The sequence below is a fragment of the Hydra vulgaris genome, chromosome 12 (assembly GCF_038396675.1).
Source record: "Hydra vulgaris chromosome 12, alternate assembly HydraT2T_AEP".
Lineage (NCBI taxonomy): Eukaryota > Metazoa > Cnidaria > Hydrozoa > Anthoathecata > Hydridae > Hydra > Hydra vulgaris.
The window spans coordinates 14,114,456-14,127,500 of NC_088931.1; the positions used below are offsets into that span (position 1 = coordinate 14,114,456).

The 13,045-nt window shown below is 26.9% G+C and overlaps 3 protein-coding genes across 3 annotated transcripts in view; all 3 read right to left on the reverse strand.

Annotated features, from left to right (window-relative positions):
- Window positions 1-4,243, reverse strand: part of LOC101237879 (uncharacterized) — a 69,853-nt gene extending 65,610 nt beyond the window's left edge. Inside the window, exons 1-2 of the mRNA XM_065812267.1 lie at window positions 4,029-4,243; window positions 3,664-3,915 (exon numbers count right to left, since the gene is read on the reverse strand). Of these exons, the coding sequence (XP_065668339.1) occupies window positions 3,664-3,915; window positions 4,029-4,092 (316 nt within the window). The 5' untranslated portion in view covers window positions 4,093-4,243. The remainder of the gene's footprint in view (window positions 1-3,663; window positions 3,916-4,028) is intronic.
- Window positions 4,244-4,399: 156 nt separating this feature from the next.
- Window positions 4,400-5,385, reverse strand: LOC100203306 (uncharacterized). The gene has a single exon (XM_065812269.1). It carries the CDS (start codon window positions 5,326-5,328, stop codon window positions 4,522-4,524), a length of 807 nt encoding a protein of 268 aa, XP_065668341.1. The 5' UTR covers window positions 5,329-5,385; the 3' UTR covers window positions 4,400-4,521.
- Window positions 5,386-6,093: 708 nt separating this feature from the next.
- LOC101241516 (C-Jun-amino-terminal kinase-interacting protein 4) overlaps window positions 6,094-13,045 on the reverse strand; it is a 45,349-nt gene continuing 38,397 nt past the window's right edge. Inside the window, exons 18-23 of the mRNA XM_065812270.1 lie at window positions 10,669-10,736; window positions 10,320-10,468; window positions 7,516-7,687; window positions 7,037-7,260; window positions 6,705-6,897; window positions 6,094-6,564 (exon numbers count right to left, since the gene is read on the reverse strand). Of these exons, the coding sequence (XP_065668342.1) occupies window positions 6,434-6,564; window positions 6,705-6,897; window positions 7,037-7,260; window positions 7,516-7,687; window positions 10,320-10,468; window positions 10,669-10,736 (937 nt within the window). The 3' untranslated portion in view covers window positions 6,094-6,433. The remainder of the gene's footprint in view (window positions 6,565-6,704; window positions 6,898-7,036; window positions 7,261-7,515; window positions 7,688-10,319; window positions 10,469-10,668; window positions 10,737-13,045) is intronic.

Sequence of the window (13,045 nt, forward strand, 5' to 3'; positions counted from 1 at the left end):
AAATAAATATTTTATTGTCCAAAATATATTTTTATAGAAATAACAATTTATTTAAAATGAAACTTATTAAAAATTTATAGACTTTTCTAATTTCTAGCACAAAGTTTAAAATTGTTTTTTACTTGCCTTTTCCTTTGCAAATTGATCAACCACTTTATCCAAATCAAGTTGACAAGCTATTGTTTTCTCAATCGATATAATGGCCAAAGAGCTTAGACGGTGTTGTGATATGCTGCTTTTTAAATCTTTTTTTATTAATTTCAGTTTTGAAAAACTTCGTTCTGCTGTAGCTGTCGTCATTGGTAAAGTTAAAAAAATGAAGTATGGTGCAATAATGTCAGCGAAACTACATGAGACTAAAAGTAGTTCAGCAATTTGGCTTATAGAAGCAAATTCTTTTAATTGACCATAGAAGCAAACTTTAAATCAAAGCAGTTAAAGCCAAAAACTAGATCAAATGTCGGAAGGGTATTCCAATAGTAACACCTTCGATTCTTCCAGAATATTTTTATTAGATTAATTGATTATCATTATGCCTATTACTTTATAATACAACTCAACTTTGAAACGTTGTTCATTGCGCTTATCTACTTGTAAGTAATTTAGTTAATTTACCCAATGGGGGACATAATAAGGACGTTTCTTAATGTCTTTTAAACATTCAAAAAACATCATTTTAATTACCATGCCCACTGGAACAGACTAATCAAAAAGTGTATCGGACTCGTATTTATTCAAAGAGGTATGTTAGACAATCTGGAGAGGTATGTTAAACCAGCTGGAAAACGAATACGAAGCTGAAAATAGTTTTAAATAGTGTTACAGTGTTTCTAGTATAATTATTCCAACAGTAAGTTAAAATGTTTTGCGATTTGAAAATAGGAAGTTTTAAAATGTGATTTGAAACCTTTTAAAAACTGTAATTTAATAAATTAATCGTTTCTTGCATTAACAGGGTGTCAATATTTTAAGGGCCAATATTTTAAGGTGAATTTTTCTGATTTTTTCCTAGTATTTCTCTGATCCTCTACCTGTTTTTCCTAAATTAAGTTAAAGTTACCCAAATTCAATTTCACAAAAATTAGATCTAGATTTGTTTAGAAAAATGCTCTTCAGTTGCAAAAATATAAACAATAATACAACCCATATTGAAAGTATCAAGAGAAGTTCATAAAACTATCTGCTTGATATAATTTTATATTACGTATATACATATACAAATTACTTAAGTTGCACAATTTGATTTCTATTTTATTCTCCCCCTATTTCTTAAGCAATAGATTTATTACGTTCTTAAAAAACGTTAGTTTGACCAGGAACTTATATAAAACTTTTAAGATATCATTTAATTGCTTAAGCATTTTTGCGGATAACAAACAGATTATCTGCTTGTTGCTATTTGTTGTAGCAATATTATAATCCTTATTATATTAAATCCTGCAAATATTATAATCCTTATTATATTAAATCCTGCAAATATACTAAGAATTGTTAATCTAATCTAGACATTTATTAATTCTTATAAATAATTTTTTTTAAATCTTATCTAGGCATTATTAATTCAATTCTAATCTAGACATTTAACAACTGTTGCTTCGAAAAACACAACATAAAAAAATAACTATAAAATAACTGTAAATTAGCCAAATTCATTAGACGCGGTCGGCACACTTATGTTTACAATGTAGGGAAAAAAATAAAACTGGTAGCTTTTCAGTTTGATAAAGTATCAGCAAGTGTTCCACATCTTAATATTTATACTTTTTTTGGCTAGATTTTTAAAACGCTTCAATTGTATTGTGCTTCTGCTTTATAAAAATTTTAAATCAAAAGATTCGAATGGTCTGCTCAAATACTATCGTTTACCAAGATCAGAAAGTGTACAAAAAACCTATATGAAGTTGTTTAAAACAAGTTTATAAAAAGAGAGATTTAATACAAACAATTTGCCAGACATTATTATTTCAGTTAAATAAAAAGAAAAAAGATGCAAAAAAAACTGACTAGCTAAAATAAAATTTGAATCAATCATAAAAACAAAGTGATATGAAGAAACAAAAATAAAATTCAGAAAAGAGAAAATTATTGTTATAAAAATTATAAAAGGAACCCTTTTATAAAAGGAACAAATTCAAAAATAAAATTTTCGAAATGTTAAAATTGCTTTTATCTCGAAAAAATTACAATGACAAAAAACTTTAAGTTTTTTAGAAATTTTCTTAATGATTTTAACATAACAAAACCAGATTGTCAAATTTGACTTTTAACATAACAAAATTAGATTGCAAAACTTGATTTCAAGATAATTTCATTTTTTCATTTTCTTTTAATCATATATTGAATTTACTGTTTCTTCAACAATTACTAATAAGGTATTAATTTGTTTAATTTAAAAATGTTTGATGTATTGCATCTGTACACTCAATCTGTAGCTGGCATTGAACATAAAATTGAAGAAAATTTTCTACTTGTTGTTCATGGCCCAACCCAATTAACACAATCTTGAGTTTTCTAGTCTAACAAACTTCTTGATAGATCTAATTTATCAGGGCTACAACCATATTTATTGTTGATGGTATTTTTCAACTTTTGCTTTAGAAAGAAGTTTTCAAATAATTTACCTTTTTGAATATTTTCTAAATGGCTTAGGTCTGGTGTAAAGAACATTCTAAAAAACATATCAATATAACATAACTTTAAAAGTTTTCCAAAAAAACCAAGTAAATTAGATAGTCAAGCAGCTGAAATTTCAATATTCAATAGCCTATTAGGCTTCCTTTTTTTCTTTTAGCTTTAAAAAACGTAAATACATTTGCATTTTCTTTCGCAATTCCTCGAAAGTATCTTTTTAATCATTTAGTTTTTAATCATGATGAATTAAGAGCTAATAGTAGCAGCGACAGTATTGTTTAGTTGATTTTTTTAATAATTTTTTACTTTTTTCCCTACATCGAATTAATTTTGAGACCAGGCCTCTGAAATGAATTTGGCTAATAAGACTTGATAATTTTTAGAACTTTTTTTCTTTAATTTGAAATGCTTTAATTGCTTATGACGTTTTTAAAAATATATCATTAGATATTTTATTCAAAAAGTGGAATGTGATTAAGTTAAGATATTTACGCGACATTTCATTAAAAACTATGTTCTCCTGCGTAGAGGATTCTCTTGCACAGTACATATGCAATCTAAGTCATTTCATAAATTAGATTGGGGTTGCTAGCAGACTTTCTGACTACATTTGCTTGTGAAATGACAAGATCCTTGTATATTTTTTCAAGGTTATCTAAAAAAAGTACAAAAAAAAAAAAAATTTGCGCCACAATTTTTAATTAATTTGTGCGCTTGGAGCATTTGCTCCAACTGCTCCGCGGTAGCTACGCCTCTGCCTTTATATATAAATTGCATTAAAATTATATATTAATTAATATATAGCCAAATAATTAAATGTGACAAAAATAAGTTAAGTATAGAATAAGTATCGAAATATATTTTAAATTTCTACTTGTGTAGTTTTTTTTTTGTTTTGTTACTTGTGCATAACTTTTTTTTTTTTACTTGTGTATGTAATTTAAAATAATTTCTATTTGTGTATTTATTTTTTGCTTCTATTTATGATACTTACTTTTTAACCCTTTTAAAAAGATACTTAAAAACTATTACCCAGTCCGCCATTATATGTTGATATATCAGATATATCTGTTAACACCGTTTGATTTTCGAAAAATATAGCTAATTGTAGTAAAGAATCTTCAACTGATGCAATAGTTTGAACAAACGCAGCATCCGCAGGGATTATATTCGAAGATATTTTGGGATCAACATTTTTAATAAACTCAATCAAGTTTTGAATAATAGGTGCTCTTACAAACTGAAAGTAAGGAATGCCAACTTTACGAATAGCATCATTCTCATCTAAAAGTATCAGAAATAAAAAGAAATATCTGATAGATTTGATAAGCAAAAAAAAAATATAGTTATATAGCACATAAACAAGCGTAATCACAAAACATTAAAACCGCGCTTACCTCCAAATGCTTTAGTATAAAATAAGATAAGAAAACACGATATAAACCAAGTCGAAAAAGACATATCTTGAGCGAAAATTTTTTCTTCAAAATTTTCAACTTTAAATATTATTCAGTCTCCATGGAATAAAAAATTAATAGTTATATTCATATGCACGCTAAGAGGTGTTAAATTTTTAACGGTATTTTTTTATGGAATCTAGATCAGGAAAAACCTTTGAAGAAAAAAAAAAACTTTTATCTAATTTTCCTTGAAAATTATATATTTTTATTTCTGTAAATATTAGTTGTTTTACAAAACAATTAAACTTTTTATTAAAAAAAAAAAATTCTGATAGAAAAAAATTAATTTGCAAGAAAAAAAATTTAAGCAAATTTAAAAGGATATTTTCTGTCAATTTATTTAAAAATAAGTCTCATATTAAAAACACATTTCATACAACGGAAAAAAATCTAAAACAAAAAACAAGCAAAACAATAAATGTTAATTACATTACCAAACGTACGGAATTAGTTTGGCTGTTTTAGCTTTGTAAGTTTGATATTCGACTAGATTTCCCCACTTTTTGTCAGCGTATTGCTCAAGTATCGGAATACCACTAACATTAGTAAGTAAAAAGGTAACAAAAATTGGAGATATAATACTGAGTAACTCTTTTCCTCGAAGTACAGAAGATGCTGGCAAAAATAATCCGCTCCATAGCAAAATTTCACCAAGATAATTTGGATGTCGACATAAGCTCCATAAACCACTATCTATAAACTTTCCGCGATTTTCAGGATCAGCACGAAAACGAGATTTTTGACTGTCAGCAACTGTTTCTATTAAAAAGCCCGTTGCAAATATTCCCCAACCGATATAATCACGCATACCCAATGGTTTATCGTGACTTTTTATATTAAGCATCATTGTAGGTAGGAGAGTCGTCCATATCCATAAAGCTTGAATTGTCCAAAATGTCCAAAACAACATTGGGCTTTCTTTAGCTTTACGAAAACGCCTGTCTTCGCCGTCATGTAGAATACGAGAAAAAAGATAAGTTCCTAAACGTATGGCCCAAATTGAAACACATGCGTTTTGTATTATTTGACGGGGAAAAATTGGTAGTATTGATCCTCTTTTAGCCCATGTTAAAGTAACCCACGTCATGTAAAGAAACGTCGAAGATCCTGTTAAATCATAAAACCTCTCTGTTTTAAACAATAAAGCCGCCGCGCAACCAACCCATTGGATACCTAAATCAGCAACTGCAGCTTTTGCCAATATATTTCGATCCAACTGAGATAAGAAGTTACCCATGATTTTTTAACGCAAAATTTGTCTTTCACTACACTGTAATCGGTAAATTAAAATTTTTAATAATCAAAAAATAGTAAAAAAGATAAACTTTTTTAAAACAAAATTTACTAAATTTACCAAATTATTTTAAAAATTAAAATTTTTAAAAATAAATTTGAACTTAAATGAAATAGATGAAACTGACATTTTTTATAATCAAATAAAGTTTGATAATAAAAATAAACCAGGAAGCTGTACAAACTCTCAAATGCTTCGCATAATTTTTAGTTATTAAAAAATGTGAAAATAAATTATTATTAAAAATTAGTAAAATCAAAAAAAGGAATAACTCTGTTACATCCATCAAATCCCTACTTAAAAGTAAAACATAGTAAACATACTTTTTATTTATATTAAAATTTCAATTTCACAACAAGAAAACAAAAACTGCATTTTAAAACGGACTAAACAGAAAGTCGACTTTAAAAATTTCAAAAAAAAAAATAATAATAATAACAAAAAAAAAAAATATTTTGCAAAGCATAACAAATGTAAAAACCAATTTAAATATTTAAAAATTATTTTAAAAACTCAAAAAAAGAAAAAAAAAAACTACGTTAAATAAAAAAGTAAAAAGACTATATATATATATATATATATATATATATATATATATATATATATATATATATATATATATATATATATATATATATATATATATATATATATATATATATATATATATATATAATTTTAAGATTACATTCCTAAAAAAACTACAAATTTACATTGAAATTTTAAACTTCGACATAAAAAAAATTACAATAGTAAAAACTAAATACAGATTATTTATTTGCTATAATAATCTAGCTCTATTATATCCATTAGCTTAATTATATACTCAAATCTTCACATTTTTACATCAATAAGAGCAAAAAGATTATAGAGAACTAAATACAGATTAATAAAAGTACAAGTTTGTAAGTACATTTGAAACTTAAAATTTTTGCACAATATAACAGCCGATGATTATTGCATGATTTAATTAAAACATGCAAAATATATTTGAATAATATTTTCTTTTAAAACTATGATAGACTATTAAGATAGCAGTAAAGTCAACCTATTTACTAACTTGCCATACTAACAAATGACTTCTCTCAACGGTAATAACCTTGGAAGACATAATCATTCCGTCATTAGATGACTGATTTTCATCAAATTCTTCGTCTCCAACACGAAAGTCAATATAACCTATAAAAATTTGATTACACATAAAGATTCTAAAATTAGTAAATTCAGAGTATCAAATGTAAAGAAATAAACTTTATATACTAAATACGTTAATAAATAAATGTTAAATATGTTAATAAATCAATACTAAATATATTCACCTTCTCCGCCGCTCATGACAAGCAAACTGCTGTTCGGAAGAGATCTTTTCGCAGTTGTGTTTAATGGACTGGGAGGCCTAGCACCTGCATTTGAATAGGCTTTAGCAGCTTCAATATTCAAAGCTGCTCCTGGAACAGCCACAAAAAACTTAACAGAATCTCTATGCCCGTGAAATGAAAGTTGAGCGTTAACCTTGAACACAAAAAACAATTTTTATATATTTTTTTTTTTTTAGAATAATATACTTTTATATAATTATACATTAAATTTTTTATATAATTAAAAACTAAATTTGTTTAATGTCTAATAAATACCAATTTTGAAATCCTACCATCGAACAGTAAGGCATAAAAACAGTTCCAGTAGATTTGTAACTCTTCAAATCAGAAGAATCTACAGTTTCGATTGTATTTTCTGTTTCCTTTTCATTGCTAAGCTGTGCAGAAATTAAAGGGATTGATAGAATAATTCCATTTCCAGTACCAACCCAAAGTCGATCATTTGTAATGAGTAATGCTGTAATGCGTACAAATGAAAATCCAAACTTACCAGTTCCTAAATGATATTTACATTGCTGAAATAAGTAATAACAAAATTTAAATTTAATATAAAAATATAAATAACAAACAAACATAACAAATGCAAATAATGACAAAAATTAGTAAGGAACATTTTGTATAATTATACATTACAGAACATTACACATTATAGAATACGTTAACACATTACAGAACAAACATCATGGAATGATGTATATTTAAACTAACACTTATAAACGAAAATAAAAAATGCCCCCGAAAATGATTTTACCTAAAACTTTACTGACATAAGGTTCAATATCTACATCTTGCAAATGATGAAAAGTCTGAGCATTATACAACCTTAACGTGCTATCTAATCTTATAGACACCCAAACACCATCACCAAAACAAGCAAGTTGGCGAACTTGACTTTCACGACGAGGATGTGCATCAAAAGATTTCTATAATAATTTTGAACTTGATTTAAATAAAAATCACATATATCATTATTTACCATTTACATAATAGAAGTAAAAGTTGTTTCACTCATGTAGATATAACTCTATAAATACAAAAAACTCTAAAAACCATATAAGTTGCTAAGTTGTGTCTAATTGTTTTCAAAAAAACCATTTAGAACACCTGGATAACTAAATTTATGATAATAATTAAAGTTAAATGACAAAAATTATAGACCATTATTGGACCAATGGTAGACCTCAATGATTTTTTGTTAAGTCAAGATCAATATTTTATTTATTTTACAGTCCTAATGTATCAACTATTCTTTTTACATTTAAAACTATTTATTTTTTAAAGTTAAAGTAATTTTAACTATGGTTGTGGAAAACAGAAAATGTCTTATTTTATATATAAAAAAAAAATAAAAAAAATAAAAATAGTCCAGAAATGAGGTTTCCGGTGCAACAAAAAGTACATTTTTATACTTTTCAAATTTTGTAAATAAAAACCATCTATTAAAAAAAAAAAAAAAAAAAGATTTAAAAAATTAAACAACGGGTGTTCTGTCAAAATATAATGGCTTATGTGCAAATGTTAACATAATAACATGACTTTATGTTTATGTAAACTAGAAAATATCATGCCTTGTTTTAAAACGTTAAGCTGACGGTAATTAGCGCACGCGTTACGTACGCCTAAAGCAGAAAACAAAATTGTTTGTAGTTAACGACATTTTTTTTAATACGAAGTTAATAAGCAACAACAACAACAACAACAACAACAACAACAACAACAACAACAACAAGAAGATATTTATTCTCCTTTTTAAATCATACAATAATATTATAATAAATATAATAACAATATTAATAAAACTTTTAAAGTGTATTATTAAATTTAATTATTTAATATTAAAAAACAAAATGAAAGAAAATTAACATTTCCTAATAGTAAAAATAAAAATAAAAATAAATAAATAAAAATAGTCCAGAAATGAAGTTTCCGGTGCAACAAAGTACATTTTTATACTTTTCAAATTTTGTAAATAAAAACCATCTATTAAAAAAAAAAAAAAAAAAAAGATTTAAAAAATTAAACAACGGGTGTTCTCTCAAAATATAATGGCTTATGTGCAAATGTTAACATAATAACACATGACTTTACGTTTATGTAAACTAGAAAATATCATGCCTTGTTTTAAAACGTTAGGCTGACGGTAATTAGCGCACGCGTTACGTACGCCTAAAGCAGAAAACAAAATTGAGTTAAATAATATTTAAAACGAGTTAAATAATATTTAACTCGTTTTGCGGTAATTAATATTATTGCAGTAATTTAAAAAAGTCTTAAAAAAAAAGAAATAAAGAAAATTTTATGACGTCAAATTATCTTCAGGTTTATGCGTTAAGCATTTTTTATTTAGAACAAGGCCAGAAATATCTCAACAACAACAACAACAACAAAAAATGTATTATTCAAAAGTAATTTTTCTTTAGACAAAAGTGAGCTTAAAAAAAAGAAGATGTAAGAAAGCACGTGTACTAGTTCTACAAAAACATTACACGAGGATAACTATTTACTTATAATCATTTTAAAGCGGAAAAATATTCCAAAAACAAATGCATTAAAATATATGAAAGTGGACTAAGTACAAAAAAAAAAATTAAAAAAAGAAAGAAATGGCACAAAAATACAAAAAGTAAACGCAACTTGCTGCTTATTTTGTCAATATTCCTAATGCAACCATAAAAAAAGGAGCCAAAAAATTTAAAATTTCAATCACACACACTCATAAATTGTTAAAAACAAAGACAAAAATCAAATATCGTCACCAGAAATCAATAGCAAAATGGTCTGAACAGCAAAGAGCTGTCGCTATAAATGCGGATGCTTGTATAAAAAGCTTGTTTAAAATGTTTTTTTTAACAAAAATTTAATTTTAGATGACGAATCTTATTTTACTTGTCGAATTTCACAGTTGTTGGCATGATGGGTATTACTCCAGTGACACCAAGAATGCTTCTCCAGCCCTCAAGTGCAAAGACCAGTAATTAAGCAATCTGACTAGTCTGTTAACAAATATACATACAAAAAGATTGCATTGATATTATTTTGATTCCGTTTATACGTGAACAATATCCTAATGACAATTACGTTTTTTGGCCTGACTTTTATTTTGTCTGAGCTTCAGCTCATTATGCCAAAAATGTTATTGCTTTGCAAAACAGTGAAAGTTTTTGAAAAATTTATCTGCAAGGGAAAGAGGGAAGCAAAAATTTTTCAAATATTAATTGGAAGAACCAAGCACTGCTTAAAAAAAATCACTACAGAGGTAGTACAGTAGTTTGCGAGCTCAACTAAAAGGAGATTGAATGCAGTTTGTTTTAAAGGATTACCAGAAAAGAATTGATAAAAAAATATATATATTAAATATTAAATGTGCATTAGTCAAAATAATCTTAATTTGATTTTTCAAAAAAACTTTTTTTAAATGTTTTATTGTAGTTCCGTTTTTGAGGGTACACCTATTAGCTAAATTCATTTACTAAAAACTAAATACATTTAATTTAACAAAATAAAAACCACAGCTATCCTAAATTTTAATTTATAAAATGTAACCTAGATGATTACCTCTATCCTCATGGTTCTTGGATTGATAACTTGGATTTTATTTCTATAACCACACCACACGCGATCATGAACTGGTGTCATGCATCTAATAGAATGATGAGGACGACCAAGATCAAGTAAATGATAGTTACTTAAATCCCATGGACCATCTATATATACAAAAATGATAGTTACTCAAACCCCTTGATCATCTATATATACAAAAAAAGTTTTAAACTTTTAAAATAATCTATAGTTAATTTAGAATATCACTTGATAAATGATAACATACAAGCAATAACGCAAGATTTATAATATACCCCAAAATAATTTTTTCATTTGAGCAGTAAACAAATGTTAATTCTCAAACCTGGCTTCCTATGGAATATAGCAACAGTGCCATCAGCTAAAGAAACCAAAACACGACCATGTGTATATCTAAAGTATCAAATAACTAAAAAAATGTACCCAGTTGTAAATCAAAAAAACTTTGAAACCTTTTAATACAATTTAAATTTTATTTTAAAGTCAAGGTTTAAACCAGAATGACAAACAGGTAAGGCTTAGAATTTATATTTTTATCTTTTTTAATCAATAGTATTTTTTTGTATTGGCGTTTGAAGTAAAGAGAGTATTTATCTTCATACTTATCTAAATAGGGGAAATTGGGGCATAGTGGGGTACTTAAGGAAAATTCATCAAAAAACTGACAAAAATAATGATTAAAAAAACAATTTTTTTTTAAAAGACAAAATACAACACAAACTACTACCTGACAAAAGAAAAAGTCAATAGCATTAAACAAAAAAAAAATATTTAAAATTTAAAAATCTTTGGAAAAAAACCATTTTGCCCCATACTTGGGGCAAAATGGGGTATACAAAATAACAATAACATATGTTGTAGACTCTAGGCATAGTTCACAAGTAAAACTTGGCCTTTTATCTTTTTCTTCTAAACTAGCACATAAGTAATGTACCCAGCTATGGCAATCACTTTAAGAAAACTAATTTTCAACACTAGTTGAGTAATTTTCTTAACAGTAAACACAGCAAGTGTCTTCCTCTGAGATTTTTACCATTTTCCTCTTTTTAGATGCAGTGTTTTATCCATCTGCTTTAGCAATTTCGTTTTTTTGGATATATGCATAAATATTTTTGTTTGTCAGTTTGAGCCTTTTCCATTTTTTGATGGATTTTGGTCATATTTACTTAGGGTGTCTAAAAGCAAGGTTCTATAAGGAGAAGAGGTCAGGATTGCAGTTTTTACTGTTCATCATGATAGTCTCCTTTGCAGTGACTGCTTTGGTATTGAAATGATAAACCTTGGAGATAAATTTTGAAATAATGTGGTATTAACATTGCTTGTAGAAGTGGTTAAAATGCTGGAAGAAGCGGATATTATGCTGGTAAAATCAATATGATTGGCTTGTAGAAGCAATTGTATGGACGTTAGAAACATTCAGATTGCTACTAAAAGCAGATATTTGGGTTATAGGTACCATTGGATGACTGGTACTTACAGATAGATAGCTGACAAAAGCGCAGAGGTGGCCAGTAACAGCCATGCCACATGTATCAGCAACAGGGTTTGTTTCAATGAAATTAATATCAGTAGTTTCTGCTACCAGAAAGTCTGCTTCAGAAAAAACATTTCTATTAACTGGTCATATGCCTGCTTTTCTAAAGCCATTTATGGCATTTGTCATTGTGGCAGCTTTCAAGTAGGCTCAGCCAAAAGGTGTAGCTACTATTTGAAATTTAGTGACCACAGGCCCAGAATTTGTTCTCAACTATTTTTCAATATTGGGGTCATAGTAAATGTTAAGTGGGTTCATAAAAGCCAAATCCAAGGGCTGCACTTGATGTATGCAATGAGGAGACAAACACAGAAGAATTATACCATTCTCTCTTGCAACATTAATCAGTTCAATACTCTAGTGTGAGATTTATTTTACCTCTAAAATAATAGAACTAGAGAGCTTATTTTGGCCCCTGAATATTGAACAAATTTTTTTAACCAAACAATAAACAAATCAATAACCAAACAATAGACAATCAATGTATCCATCCATTTGAGTGGCATTTAGCCCAGGCACCTGCTGCTGCTCCATCCATTAATTCTGGCTTTATGTGAGCTACAATTACATAATGACATTAGAAATTTTTTTAAAAGTTAAAACTGATTTTAATTACTGTGTTGACTAATTTATTAACTGTGTTAATCAAATCAAAAGTCATTTGTCGCACTATAAAGTACATAAAAACACCCCTGTGTTCAGAAAAAAAAAATTAGGAATTTAAAAAACTAAACGCTCTAGAATTGAAGCAAGTATGTTTAAATTAACTCCCAAAAAATTTGAGCATTATTGAATAACTCTTTCTTTCCCCTTTTTATAATTTTTTAAAAAATCATAAAAAGCGCATAAACACTTTTTATAATTTATTTTTCAAGGGTATAGAAGAATATCTAAACTTTTGAATAAAATGGTATATATTTTTTTCTGCCCAAAAAAAAGTACTAATATAAAAAAAAATACTTTAAAGTGGTTAAAATTTGGTTATGATGTGGGACTGTGTTACTTACACAACTTTTATAAAAGTTAAATTCAAACATTTTTGATAAGATCCATTATAAGGTTTAAAAATGAATATACTCAAAATTAGATTAAAGTTACTCATTTTATGTTTAATATTTGCACTGAATAAAATAATATCTACTATTGTTATATCTACAATTTAACAAGT